The 15,568-nt window shown below is 38.1% G+C and overlaps 1 protein-coding gene and 1 pseudogene across 1 annotated transcript in view; one reads left to right on the plus strand and one right to left on the minus strand.

Moving 5' to 3' along the window:
• CCDC192 (coiled-coil domain containing 192) overlaps positions 1-15,568 on the plus strand; it is a 227,003-nt gene that overhangs the window by 66,599 nt on the left and 144,836 nt on the right. Inside the window, exon 4 of the mRNA XM_002815851.6 lies at positions 15,358-15,489. Within this exon, the coding sequence (XP_002815897.3) occupies positions 15,358-15,489 (132 nt within the window). The remainder of the gene's footprint in view (positions 1-15,357; positions 15,490-15,568) is intronic.
• Positions 2,905-5,326, minus strand: LOC100435017 (cullin-1-like; annotated as a pseudogene).

Consider the following 15,568-nt stretch of genomic DNA (forward strand, 5'->3'; position numbering starts at 1 on the left):
ATTGTAGGAGCTTTCTGGAGGTGTCTTTAGGGTTTTCAAGGTAAACAATCATATCATCAGCAAACAGTGACAATTTGACTCCTCTTTACTGATTTAGATGCCCTTTATTTCTTTCTCTTGTCTGATTGCCCTGGTTAGGACTTCCATTACTATGCTGAAGAGGAGTGGTGAGAGTGGGCATCCTTATCTAGTTCCAGTTCTCAGAGAATATGCTTTCAACTTTTCACCATTCAGTATTATGTTGGCTGTGGGTTTGTCATCTTTTATTACATTGAGGTATATCCCTTGTATGCTGATTTTGGTGAGAGTTTTAATAATAAATGGATGCTGGATTTTGTCAAATGCTTTTTATGCATTTATTGAGATAATCATGTGATTTTTGTTTTCAATTGTGTTTTTGTGGTGCATCACATTTACTGACTTGCATATGTTAAATCATCCCTGGTATGAAATCCACTTGATCATGGTGGGTTATCTTTTTGATACGGTGTTGGATTTGGTTAGCTAGTATTTTGTTAAGGATTTTAGCATCTATGTTCATCAGGGATATCGGTCTGTAGTTTTCTTTTTTGGATATGTCCTTTCCTGGTTTTGGTATTAGGGTGATGTTGGCATCATAGGATGATTTAGGGAGGGTTCCTTCTTTCTCTATCTTGTGGCATAGTGTCAATAGGATTTGTACCAATTCTTCTTTGAATGTCTGGTAAAATTCTGCTGTAAATCCATCTGGTCCTGGACTTTTTTTTTGTTGGTAATTTTTAAATTACCATTTCAATCTTGCTGCTTGTTATTGGTCTGTTTAGGGTATCTAATTCTTCTGATTTAAGCTAGGAGGGTTGTATCTTTCCAGGAATTCATCCATCTCTTCTAGGTTTTTTAGTCTGTGTGTAAAGATGTACACAATAGCCTTGAATGATCTTTTGTATTTCTGTGGTGTCAGCTGTAATATCTCCCATTTTGTTTCTTATTAAGGTTATTTGGATTTTCTCTTTTCTTGGTTAATCTTGCTAATGATGTATCAATTTTATTTATCTTTTCAAAGAATCAGCTTTTTGTTTAATTTCTCTTTTGTATTTTTTGTTTGTTTGTTTCAATTTCATTTAGTTCTGCTCTGATCTTTGTTATTTCCTTTCTTCTGCTGGGTTTGGGTTTAATTTGTTCTTGTTTCACTAGTTCCTTGAGGTGTGACCGTAGATTGTCAGTTTGTGCTCTGTGAGTCTTTTTGATGCAGGGTTTTAGGGCTATGAACTTTCCTCCTAGCATTGCCTTTGGTGTATCCTAGAGGTGGGTTTTTTTTTTTTTAAGACGGAGTCTCACTCTGTCACCCAGGCTGGAGTTCAGTGGCACGATCTTGGCTCACTACAACCTCTGCCTCCTGGGTTCAAGTGATTCTTCTGCCTCAGCCTCCTGAGTATCTGGGACTACAGGCACATGCCACCACGGCCTGCTAATTTTTGTATTTTTAGTAAAGACCATGTTTCACCATCTTGGCAAGGATGGTCTCGAACTCCTGACCTTGTGATCCACCCTCCTCAGCCTCCCAAAGTTCTGGGATTACAGGCATGAGCCACTGCACCCGGCATCCCAGAGGTTTTGATAGGTTGTGTCACTATTGTTGTTCACTTTGAAGAATTGTTTAAATTTCCATCTTGATTTCATTTTTGATCCAATGATCATTCAGGATCGGATTATTTAATTTTCTTGTATTTGCACGATTTTGAAGGTTTCTTTTGGAGTTGATTTTCAGTTTTATTCCACTGTGGTCTGAGAGAGTGCTTAATATAATTTCAATTTTCTTAAATTTATTAAGGCTTATTTTGTGGCCTATTATATGGTCTATCTTGGAGAAAGTTCCATGAGCTGTTGAATAGAATGTGTATTCTGTGGTCATTGGGTGGAATTTTGTATATGTATCTGTTAAGTCTATTTGTTCCAAGGTATAGCTTAAATCCATTGTTTGTTGTTGTTGTTGTTGACTTTCTGTCTTGATGACCTGTCTAGTGCTGTCAGTGGAGTACTGAAGTCCCCTACTACTATTGTATTGCTGTCTATCTCATTTCTTAGGTCTATAAGTAATTGTTTTATAAATTTGGGAGCTCCAGTGTTAGGTGCGTATATATTTAGGATTGTGATACTTTCCTGTTGGACAAGGCCTTTTACCATCATATAATGTCCCTCTCTGTGTTTTTTAACTGCTGTTGCTTTAAAGTTCATTTCGTCTGATGTAAGAATAGCTACTTCTGCTCGTTTTTGGTGTCCATTCACATGAAATGCCTTTTTCCACCCCTTTACCTTAAGTTTATGAGAGTCCTTATGTGTTAGGTGAGTCTCTTGAAGGCGGAAGATAGTTGGTTGGTGAATTCTTATCCATTCTATTGTTCTGTGTCTTTTAAGTGGAGCAATATGGGCATTTACATTCAATGTTAGTATTGAGATGTGAGGCACCATTCAATTAGAAATCCTTTAATTTTCTTTATTTTCACGCATTAAAAATGAAACACACTGAACAAATGGTTTTTCATAGCAGATTACACATGGGTCCATTCAGACTTGCTCTCAAAGTGCTGCCAAAATGACAAGTGCTGCCAATACAACAGCTGCTAATTGGGGAGCCCATGTCTTGATTTAAATGCAGTAGCTTGCAGCCTTCAGCATGGGAGGTTCGGTCTTCTCTGTTCTTAAATTAGGGTAAATGGCATGGGTGTCCATATTTACAGACTTGAAATGTATCTATCCTGAGCAGTTCCAATGTTAATCTGAGACCAGCTGATGGGAGTCTTGGTCTCAGCTTTGAAAAGGGAGGTACAATGGTGGCAGGCTGGCTGCTATAAACTTGAGTTGTTTCCATTCTTGCCAACATGAACTATTTGTTGTGGGACACACAGTCAGACCCTTTCTAGAGGGTTAAGCCAAGTAACTGTAGGTGTGCTTTTCACCATCAACTTGCTCCAAATATTCTTTCTCAATTAGAATGTCAATGCATTTCTTGATCAGGGACCCGGGGTTTGAACCTGGAGGATAGCTGAGTGAGGGCCTCATCAACTAACTGCTGGTGTTTTAGAACTTTCCTCATCTTCATGATTCTCATGATAGCCATCTGAATCAGTAGTTTGTAGTCTTCCTCAATATTTTTGTGTGTGGTTTCTTGTTCCTGCTTCTGTTCAGTTTCATTGGCACATTGATGTTAACCCTTAATTTCTAATTTTTATAACCAAGATATAATTTTATTGAGGTATCTGTCTTCAATTCCACCTCATCAGCATTTGCATTTTCATCTTCCAAGACCAATAACTTCAACTTTAATAAAATCTGTAGGACTTATGCCAAAATGTCCATTTTAATTTGAGTGCTATCAGTCAGCTGCTGTACAGTGTAGGCACCTTCTGTGTTGTACTGAAGCAGGATTGCCATCTGGAATGTGGATGCCCGCAAAGTATATCTGTTTGTAAAGCAGTTAGTTACCAATTCTCCCTTAGACAACTGATATAACCATGTCAATTTTCAGCCACTGTGACGGCTGGCATAGAAAGCTGTGAATTGCCAATAACTACATTCCAACCCTAAGGGAAGGCAAACACACAAGACTGCTCAAAGGGCCAGGACCCAGAGCTCAGCACTTGAATGCTGAAATCCCAGTCTAGGGGTTCTGAATTTGTCAGGTGATTTTTCAATTGCTCATTCAGATCTTTGCTCACACCAGTGTCTTTAAACATCCACTGAAGTTTAGAGGTATACTCGAAACCACAAGCTTGCTTTAACTTAGAGAACATGCTGGCTTCAGCATTGTCACTCACTGCCTTCCCTTAGAGTTGGAACGTAGTTATCGGCAGTTCACAGCTTTCTATGCCGGACGTCACAGTGGCTAAAAATTGACATGGTTACTGGCATCATCACTCGCATCATCGCTGTTCTGGTGGATGAGCCTCTTGGCCAGCATTTTTGCATAGAACTTCTGAAGCACATCTTTGTCCTCTATGTACTTGAAGACAACCATTATATGATTGAGTGTATCTTCTAGTTCTGCCTCATCTGTGTTCTTGGAACTTTTCTTCAAGAACGAGTCACAGTATTGAGCCAATGACTCATGGGATTTACTGGATGAATAGGCCATCTTGGTAACCGCATTGTTGTTTATGAAGCAACCACAACCTTGTCAAGAGTAGCCACAAAGCCAGTGTCATTGTTAAATGCAGACATTACCAAGGCAATGCATTTTTTATGAACATCAAGCACCGTCTGTACATACATTTTGGGGTCATTTAAAGCAGCTTCTCCACACTTTTCAATAGCTAAAAGACCCTGATTATGAATATGTGTCTCCAGCGGTTTTTTCAATTCTCCTAGGTCATTCTGGATTCTAGATACAAGATTATACACGTGTTCCAAATCTTCATTTCTGCCAGCATCCAATAAATTCTGAAGTTCTGTGTGGAAAATTTCCAAGTGTTTTTCAATGAGGACTTGCTCACATATCCTTGCTAATTCATCTTGTGTGCCTTCATGAAGGTAAACCTGAACTCTTCATTGTTCCTGAAGCACACAAGCCTCTGCCTTATTCATATATTCAGTAACTGGGTTCTGCTGCAAGAATTCAGTACTCTCTTTGACATAAAATCTCTCTGTGACAGAAAAAAAGAGATTCAAACGATTCTTTATACACTGTTAATGTAGGACCCTTTGCAAATGCATCATCTTTATTCAGCTCCAATTCCATGTAACACTGTACAACTCCACTCACAGTTTTGTATTGATGGTTTCACCATTTCCTTCCTTTTTGATCAGCTTTGAAACAGAATTTCTCACCTGTTTATTCAGTGGCCTAAATAGTCTCTCCAAGTCACCAAAGCAAGGGAATAGATTTCACATATTCCTTTCGTCCTTTGTCACATTCACAGTGAACCCAATGTCTACTGAGGTAGGCACAAATTCCATTCAGCACTTTGCTTGAAAATCAGTAATCTTCCCATTGTTGAGTGTAGAATTTCAATACACTCTTGTCCATCAAATCTTCTCCATGCTTAAGAAGACTTGTCAAATAATTATTCAAAAATTACTTAAGTTGTTTGTATAATTCCAGGCCGACAAACTGAGCTCCTTCAGGTGTCTGTCCCTTTTTTGACTTAGAAACTCTGGCTCCTCATGCTTGGTTTGACTGGTGTACACTAGCACACTAGTTATGAACATGAGTGTGGAGCTCCATGTATCTGGACCTGGTCATGCTGTGCCACACATACACCTGCTGGATGGTGGCTCTGAGGTCATCCCAGATCTGGTCCAAGCCAATCTGCTTCAGGCCATGGGAGTTCTGGCTCTGGGTTTATGACATCGTGAGGGATATTCTAAAGCTGTCCAGTGCAGCAATCCTTATTCAAAGTTCAGCTAGTTCTCCATTAGATAAAAATATGCAGTACCATTCCAAATTTATTCACAGCAGTTTGGAAAGAATGTCCTTTAAGTGTAGAGAGTGAAATATATTGCAGGCAAACACACATCTCCATGGTACCCAAAAGGCTCCCCTGATGCCTCCACCTGGTCACCAGGCCTAGGCCTTCGCAAAACCACCATCCCACCAAGGTCTGGCTGCATCTCTCAGCCACTGGGCTGCCCTGCCTGGAGTTGCATGTGACATGGCGCCTACCTGCTCCTCACCTGCTAGCCCAGCCCTCCTCCTCCTGCTGCCACCACCTCGTCCCATAAGTTTTTGTATGCTATGTTTTGTCTTCATTTGTTTATAAATATTTTTTAATTTGCCTTGTGACTTTTTTCTTTGTCCCACTGGTTGTTTAAGAGTGTGTTATTTCTGTGTATGTGAAAATTTTTCAATTTTCCTTCTGTTATTGATTTTTAGCTTTATTCTCTATTGTTGTGAGAGAAGATACTTTAAATGATTTTATTCCTTCTAAATTTATTGAGAATTATTTTTATGAACCAAATTATAGCCTATCCTGGAGAATGTTTCATGTGCACTTGAAAAAAATGTATATTTTTCTATTGTTTTGTGGATTGTTCTATCTGTCATACTATGTCTGTTATGTCTAGTTGGCTTATAGTGTAATTCAAGTCCACTTTCTTATTGTTTTTCTGTGTAGATATTATATCCATTTCGAAACTCGAATATTGAACTTTGAGAGGTCAAGGCAGGCAGATCACTTGAGGTGAGGAGTTTGAGACCAACCTGGCCAACATGGCAAAACCTCATCTCTTCTAAAAATACAAAAATTTGATGGGCATCATAATGCATGCCTGTAATCCCAGCTACTTGGAAGGCTGAGACAGGAGAACCTCTTGAACCTGGGAGGCGGAGGTTACAGTGAGCCAAGATCACACCACTGCACTCCAGCCTGGGCGACAGAGTGAGACTCCACCTCCAAAAAAAAAAAAACAAAAAAAGTGGAATATTGAAGTCTCCAACTATTCTCACAAAAGTGTCTACTTCTTCTGTAAATTCTATCAATAGTTGCTTCATGTATTTTGTGACTCTGTTGTTTGGTGCATTTATGTGTATAATTTTATATCTCCTTGACAAATTGCCGCTTTTATCAATATGCAATGTATTCCTTTCACTTTTATAAAAATTTTTGACAACATCTATGTGACTATGTGACTATGCATATAGTCACATTAGCTGTCTTTAGGCTACAATTCACATGCAACATCTTTTTTCATTCTTTTACTTCCACCCTATTTGTTTCTTTGAGTCTAAAGTGAGTTTCTTATAATCAGCATATAATTGGATCACACTTTAAAATTTATTCTGCTAGTTTCTGTCTTTAATTGGGAGTCAAAGCCACTTAAATTAAAATATTACTAATAATAAAGAATATACTTCTGCCACATTGCTTTTCATTTTCTATATATTTTATGTCCTTTTTATTCCTCAATTCCTCCAATACTATCTTCTTTTGTGTTTGATTGATATTTTCTAGTGTTCCATTTTGATTCTGTATCTTTTGCAGTTATTTGCTCCTAGAATGTGTATGTTAGTATGCTTAATAGTGTCCTGTAGGCCTCTTAGGTTCTGTTTATTTCTCTTCATTGTTCTTTCTTTCTGCTATTCAGACTGGGTAATTCCAATTGCTGTATTGCTATGGACTGAATATTTACACCTCCTCCAATTCATATGTTGAATTCCTAATTTTTAATGTGATGGTATTTGGAGGGGGTACATTTAGGAAATAATTAGGGTCATGAGGTTGGAATCCTCATGATGGAATTATTGCCCTTATAAGAAGAGAAGGAGATAAGAGCTCTACTTTTCTCCATCATGTGAGGATATAGCAAAAAAATGGGGCTGTCTGTAAAACAGAAAGAGGGGCCTCACAAGACACTGAATATTTTGTCACTTTGGTCTTGGACTTCTGAGACTCCAGAATTGTAAGAAATATTTTTTCTTTAAATCACCAAGCATATGATATTTGTTATAGAAATCTGAACTGACTAAAATAAATTGGTAACAAGAAGTGGGATGCTACTGTAACGTATACCTTAAAATGAGTTTTGAGCTTCATGCTTTAAAAAGTAGATATTTCCATGAAGGGGCTGCTGAAGACAATCTGGTGAGGCCTGACCAAAATAGGAGAACTGGAGAGAAATCCTCCCTCTTCTTCAAGAAGACATAAATAATCATGAGCAGAATGTTGATGGAAATCTGATCAGTAAAGGCCATTTTGATGAGGTTTTAGATGGAAAAGAGGAACATGTCATTGGAATTCAGAGGAAAGCAATCCTTGTTGTAATGTGGCAAAGAACCTGGCTAAATTATCTTTGCATTCTAGTGTTTTGCAGAAGATAGAACTTGTGAGTGATAAAAGTGGATATTTAGCTGAAGATGTTTCTAAGCAAAGTGTTGAGAATACCAAGGGTGTGGCCAAGCAATTGTTTGTTAAGGAGATTGGTATGGGTGTGAAACATGGACCTAATCAGTACTCCACCAAGAACACTGCCAGTCTGAACTGAAGGAGATGAAGGTGGGGGGAAATGAAGAAAGTTTCTCAGACTTCTTAGAGGCTACAGGACATTATGATAAAGCTATTCAGTAGTCTTGTGCTGTTCTAGAAGATGGGGGAAATAGCCCAAAAGACAGTTCAGAGATTATCAGGGACATCATCTCAGCTTCAACAGGCCAAATATCCTCCAACTAAAGCCATGATGGTGAGGTCACCTGGAGCCATGAGAGCACAACCCTACCTGGAAGAAATTTGAAACCAAGATCCTCATGTGGTAGAGCCCTTGGGGTTTAGCTTCTCTCTGACAGAACCCTGGAGGAGAGATCACCATTCTGCAGAGCCTTTGGGCATAACCCCCATGCAGTAGGGCTGGGTGGGCACAAGCCCTGCTCAACCTAGCCACAGCATGGGTGGATCTCTGCCAAGCTGTGGGGGTGACACTTCCACTCCAGTGGTCCTAGAGGGCAGATTATCAAACCAAAAAGGATTATTCTAGATTATTCTTGAGCATTAAAGTCTAGTGGAATTTGCCGTGATAGGTTTTGGATGTATGCGGGACTCATCACCCCTTCTTCCTTCTTTCATTTTTCTCCCTTCTGGAATGGGAATATCTATCTTATGCCTGTACCATCCTGTATTTTGGTGCTTGGGGGCCATTTTGCGGTATGTTTTGTACTGATATATCATAGTTGTACATATTTTGGGTACATATAATATTTTGATATATGTATACAATGTATAATGATCAAATCAGGGTAATCGGGACATCCAACACTCAAACATCATCTTTTTTTGTATTAGAACATTAATATTTTTCTTCCAGTTATATTGATACACAATAAATTATTGTTAACCATAATTTTCTTACTGTACTAATGAGTACTAGAACTTATTTCTCCTATCTAACTATTTTTGTACCGTTAACCAACTTCTCATTATCCTCTCCTATTCCTTTTTCTTCCCAGCCTCTGGTAACTACCATTCTACTCTCTACTTATATAACATCCACTTTTTTAGCTCCCAGATAGAAGTGAAAACATATTAGGCATTCTGCCTAAATTCACATTTAATTATGGGTTAGGAAACAAGGCATCAACATAAATAAGAGGAGATTCAAGTTAACAACTGCGAGATATCAGAGCTGAATTTTTAAGCTCTGAGAAACTTGGGCATAGCTTCCTTTTTACTGCTTTTTAAATGTTTATTAATGAAAACTGCTTGTTTTTACAGCATAGAAAAGGAAAGCTCAGCCTAATTTAGTTTCACGTATTTGCTTACAAAAAAGAAAGTAGAAATGCATCCATTCTTTAAATGACCAATTTCTATATACTGTAATTAGCCACCTTTGCTGAAATATATAGTTTACATGATGTTGGAAAGCTGATATTCTACGTATGATACCTTATGAAGACCAGGACTCTGTCTCCTCCACCTGTGGTCCTAACAGGTTTGGAAGGAGAAGATCATTTAAAGAGAATGAACAACATTCGTCTGAAAAATTGTGTACAGCAAAATAACAATTGCCATATTATAAATTTGAAGCTCTGCAAATCTACTCAGAAAATTCAACTTTCAATATTTACTCCAATGTCCAATAAAAGAATACAATAAAGTTATTGCAATATATTAAAAGTCAAAGAAAGATAAACTATATCTATTGTACCATATTGTTGCAGTCAAGAAAGGGTACTGATATATTTTGGAATTATATTTAAGTAACACTTAAAGTGATTTGAACACCACAGAAGATGACAAAATAAGAAGTTCTAGGAATTGGTCCTGTCACAAAAATAACTACTGAACTGGCAAGAACTGTCAGAACCAATCATTTCAGAACTCTGGAGTGTAGCAGGACAATTTCAGCTTCCAGAGAAATGCTTGATGAAGAAAGATACTGGAATACAAGGAAATTCCTGTCAGGTCACTGGCTGCAGAAATATTGTAATAGAGACTTCAGTAACCATACATGATAAGGAATAGTCTTTGCAACATTAGTTGAAAAAGTCATTGAACAAATGGATGATTGCAGTCTTCAACAAGCAGCAACAACAAACCTTGGGGTAGGAGGAGAATCTGATTTCTAGAATTATGAAATTATAATATATAAAATGTTAAATTCTCAGCAAAATATTACAAATCTTACAATGTAAAGTATGGCCCATTCATAAGAAAAAGAAGACACTGACAGAAACCATTCTTCAGGAAGCCCAGAGAGCAAATTCCAGACTTACTGGAGAAATGAATATGTTCAAAGAGGTGAAAGAAACCATGTGCAAAGAAGTAAGGAAAATCAGGAGAATGATGTATGAGCAAGTTGGGAATATACATAAGGAGACAGAAATTATAAGAAGGAACCAAGTAGTGCTGGGTGTGGTGGCTTATGCCTGTAATCCCAGCACTTTGGGAGGCCAAGTTTGGTGGATTGCTTAAGCTCAGGAATTTGAGACAAGCCTGGGCAAAAAAGTGAGATTCTGTCTGTATTAGTCCATTCTCACACTGCTAATAAAGACATATCTGAGACTGGGTAATTTATAAAGGAAAGAGGTTTCATTGACTCACAGTTCAACATGCCTACGAGGCCTCAGGAAACTTACAATTATTGTGGAAGGGGAAGCAAACATGTCCTTCTTCACATGGCAGCAGCAAGGAGATGTGCCGAGCAAGAGGGGAGAAAGTCCCTCAAAAACCATCAGATCTTGTGAGAACTCACTCACTATCATGAAAACAGCAGTGTAGGGGTAACCACCCCATGGTTCAATTACCTCCCACAGGGTGCCTCCAATGACACATGTGGATTATAGGAACTAAAATTTAAGATAAGATTTGGGTGGGGACACAATCAAACCATATCACCATCTCATATATATATACATATGTATAAAAATGAGTTGGATGTGGTGGTGTGCAGCTGTAGTCTCAGCTACCCAGGAAGATGAGATGGGAGGATGGCTTGAGCCCAGTAGATAGAGGTTGCAATAAGCTGATATTGTGCTGTTGCACTCCAGCTTGGGTGACAGAGCCAGACCCTATCTCAAAAAAGAGGCAGAAGCAGAAAAGGAGGAGAAGGAAAAGGAGGAGGAGAAAGACAAGAAAGAGGAGGAAGAGAGGAAGAAGAAGAAGAAGGAGAAGAAGAAGAAGAGGAAGAAGAAGAAGAAGAAGGAGGAGGAGGAGGAGAAGGAGAATAAGAATACAAATTGTGGAGTTGAAAAGCACAATGGCTAAAAGAAAAATATTCACTAGAAGGGTTCAATAGCAGATATAAGCTGGCAGATAAAACAATCACCAAACTTGAAGACAGATGTCTTAGTCATTTCAAGCTACTATAACAAAATATAGCATAGATTGGGTGGCTACCTATTGGGTACTATGCTCACTACCTGGGTGATGGAACCATTCATACCCCAAACCTCAGCATCATGCAATATACCCATGTAACAAATATGTACATATACTTTCTGAATCTAAAAAAAAAGTTGAAATTATTTTTAAAATCCTATCATAGGCACTAAGGTTATAGAGTCAGTGAGTTGTGGAATTAAGACTAAAGCATAGATATCCTGATTCTAAGTCAACATTTCTTAGAATTAAGCTGAACATGAGCTAAATATATCTGAGTCAAAGAGATATTCAGTAAGAAACTAGTTACAAAAGGAGAGGAAATAAGGGGTTAGTGTCTATATAAAAGGAAGCAAGATGGTGGGTTAGAGAGAATTCTAAGGTATTAGAAAAAAGTTTCCTTTGAGTATATAAGTTAAGATCCTGAGAAATATTGCTGAAGTCCACATGGTAAGGAAAAAACATCACAGGCCTCATTGTGGCAGGCAGCCTGAGTTAGGATTTGGATATGATATAAAATCAGGAATGGAGGCAGACAAATGAGGGCCCAAATGTAACCTCTTCTTCTTAGCTTTGGAATCTTACACAAGTTAATTCACCACTAAAGCATTTAGTTTCTCAATCTTTACAATGAAGATAACAAAAAATATAAAGAAAATTGCTGATAGGATTTTGAGCAATGACGTAAGGTAACATTTATATATGTGGCACCCAGCAGAATACCTAGTATACTGTATCTACCAAATATATGTTAGTTTCTGCTGTTTTTCATAAACTTTTCTTACTTTTGGTCAAGAGCATGGAATCTTGGAACCAAACAGCATATTCGTAGAATACTTTTGGCAACAGGTAATAGAAAACTCAACTCCTTAAACAATAAAGGAATTTATTGGCTCACTAAGTGCAAGTTGTAAGGTAGGGTATGCTTCAAGATTGGTTAATAAAGCACTTTAATAATGTCATCAAGAACTTAAGTTTTTTCTGTTGTTTACTCTTCCTTTCTGAGTATGCCTGGTTTCCTGATGTCTGTGGGATGGCTGTAGTAGCATTCGCGTCTGGTCGGTGACAGAGGGTGCTTCTCCAAATCACTCTCCAATTCTGTGTAGTGTGAGTAACCCAAATTAGGTCACATCTCCTTATACGATAACTGTTGCTACAGGAAAGCCAGGCTCTGATTAGTTTATGCTTTGATTCCTGAACCAATCAGCAGCAAAGAGAATAGAATTGTCATGATGACCAGGGCCTACTTTGGAGCTGGGGTCAAATTTGGGTGTAGGGAGTCAAACCTGATATCCACTACTGAAAACTTGAACTCCAGAACTTACTTGCTATGTCCTTTGATAAGTCATATAATTTTGTTGAAACTCAACTTCTTTATCTGCAAAATGGGAGCTATAATAGAATGAACCTTCAGGATGTTTTGAAGATAAATTGAGATACTAAAATAAACTTGAAAACAGAAGGCTCTGCAGACTGTCTGACATGTAGTAAGTGCCCAAGAAATGTTAACTATTATTAATATTGTTTATTCACCTATATAGTTTTGCATTATATAATAGCAATTTTTAAATGATCTGACTTTCTGGCTAAAGTATGAGTTCTTTGAGGCTGTGAACAATATTGTTTTCATTTTTTAATCTACAAATTCTTACATATAATAAATGTCCAACTTATTTCTTTAACAAATGAGTGAATAAATGATGTCTTTTGAGTGAATGAATAAAGGCTTTCAAACAATAGAAGGTAGATTTAAAAGAAAGACAATAAAATGGTAACGATGGATCACATAACAAACAGGATATGGGAATAAAATGGGCCCAACTGAGAGATTATATTTGAGAAAAAAATAATTCCAGACATAGAGAGGAGTTTTCTCTGAACATTAGAGTGGTTATAGGAAATGAACAAATCAAATATAGTTTGAATTCAGGGTATGCAGCTCATAAAGATTATGATGTCTTCAGATATTTTGTTTTTGTTTTACAATTTGATAAATAGGCCGAACACAGTGGCTTACACCTGTAACCCCAGCACTTTGGGAGGCCGAGGTGGGCGGATCACTTGAGCTCAGGAGGTCAAGACCAGCCTGGGCAATATGGTGAAAACCCATCTCAAAAATAGAAAGAATTAGCCAGGCGTGGTGGTGTGAGCCTGTAGTCCCACCTACTCAGGAGATTGAGGTGGGAGGACCCCTTGAGCCCCAGAGGCGAAGGTTGCAGTGAGCAGCGATCGCGCCATTGCATTCCAACTTGGGTGACAAGGTGAGACTCTATCTCAAAAAAAAAAATTTTTTTTGATAAATATTTAGATAAAACCCAGAATAACACCTACTGTGATCTAGAAGAGGTAGAAGAATAATTATAATGAGAGCTGCTAGATGCTTGATATGTTCCAGGCATTGTTCTAAGTGTCTCTGTTGTTTAAACTCATGTAATCCTCAAAACCAACTGTTGAGATAAATAGTATTCTTTTCATCCCCATCGCTATTTACAGATTAAAAAACTCAAGCTCAGGTAGGTTGAGTAACTTGCTGAGATCACACAGATAGTAAACAGCAAAATTGAGATTTTTTTTTTTTAAGACAGAGTCTCACTCTGTTCCCCAGGCTGGAGTGCAATGGCACGATTTTGGCTCATTGCAACCTCCGCCTCCTCGGTTCAAGTGATTCTCCTGCCTCAGCCTCCCTAGTAGCTGGGACTACAGGCACCTGCCACCAAGCCTGGCTAATTTTTGTACAAAATTGAGATTTTTTTTAACCCAAAGGATAAAGACACTAGACTCCTCGGCTTTAACCATTACGCTATACTGTGTCTCTAATAAAATAGAAGGGTAGGCAGAGAAGCCAGACTACAATCCCAAACCACCATGCACTCCGGAGTTAAACACGTGTTGGTGATCATGAGGAGCACTGCAGGTCTCCAAGGCCACCAAGAGCCAAAAGGCATGGCCAGCAGTTTGTAACATCTGTGTTCCCTCTAGCCCTTATTTTGCACTTTGTTAATCTGTGGCACATAACACAATGGCTGTGGAGGAGGCAACTGAACAAACATTTGTCTAGTGAATGAGTGTGTGGCTGGATGGTTCGGTGCCGGTATGTATGATGTGCTCACAGTATGTATGATATGCCAGTATATCTGATGGGCCAGTATAGATAATGTGCTTATTTCCTTGGCAGACTGACCTGCTTCCACATTTGGTAGATTGTCTTTAAAAATTTAAGGACAATTAAGTTTTCTCAAGATGGGACAAGTTGCCTTGCAATAACATTCAGAGTAATGCAAAAGAAATGTAGAGATAATCCATGCTTCAGAGAATACCCTGGGAGTTGCAGTGAATACAGAATTGTGTGTCCCTTTCCAGGGAGTCTTTCAGGACTGTTGCTGACCTACAGAAAAAAAGCACAATAGCAGTCAGAATGAAAGGAGAAGCTAGTACAGGCACTCTCCAAGGGAATTAGAGACTAAGGACTATCAAACTACCACTTTCCTCAAGAGGAATCTACAAACAGTCAAACAAAAACAAAGTCATTGCTAGGAATTTTTTGGTTGTGGCTTAGCATAGATCTGCCTTTGATCAGACTTTAACTTGAAATTCCTGCATATACCCCAGTTCTATGCACCCTGATGCTTCTGTGGCGAACATTCAAGGGAGTCAGAACTCTCACTCTTTCTAGATTGCTGTAGCCCCGCAAGAGTTAAGTTTCAAGGACCATATATAAGCCAGAATACAAGTTTCAGATTCAGCTTTACAAATAAAGTGCAATCTTGAAACACAGTGAAGATGAGTGTTGAGATCTTTGCATTCAAAATTTCTCTATTTCTAGTATTTCTATATTCTCCATTGTAACTATGTGATTTCATCTCTTGCTTAGAAAGATCTTAGTTATAAACAATAAATAAAATCAATTTTTCCTTCTTTCTCTATGCTAATTTATCATCTGTGAGGAATGCTCCAGAAGCTATTTTCATATTTAATAGATACTAGTGGAAGATAAATTATTTGTAAGTTGTATTTTTAAAAGGAGCTTTTAAAATACCACTGTACTTACATACTCTTATAAAGAAAATATCTTTAGCTTTCAGTCTCTGAAGGAACAAAATCAAAACTGCTTGAACAAGTATCCCGGCTGGAGGAAAAACTGGAGGCTGTGGCCCACAAGGAAGCCAGTGGGGAACCATATGAAAAAATGGTTCTTGTGAAAGACCAGGTATGTTGTACAAGAAAGTCATCTTTATTTTAAAAGTTACCTAATTTTATATGAACTGACAATCCTGGGAAGCCATTTC

This window comes from Pongo abelii, chromosome 4 (assembly GCF_028885655.2).
Source record: "Pongo abelii isolate AG06213 chromosome 4, NHGRI_mPonAbe1-v2.0_pri, whole genome shotgun sequence".
NCBI lineage: Eukaryota > Metazoa > Chordata > Mammalia > Primates > Hominidae > Pongo > Pongo abelii.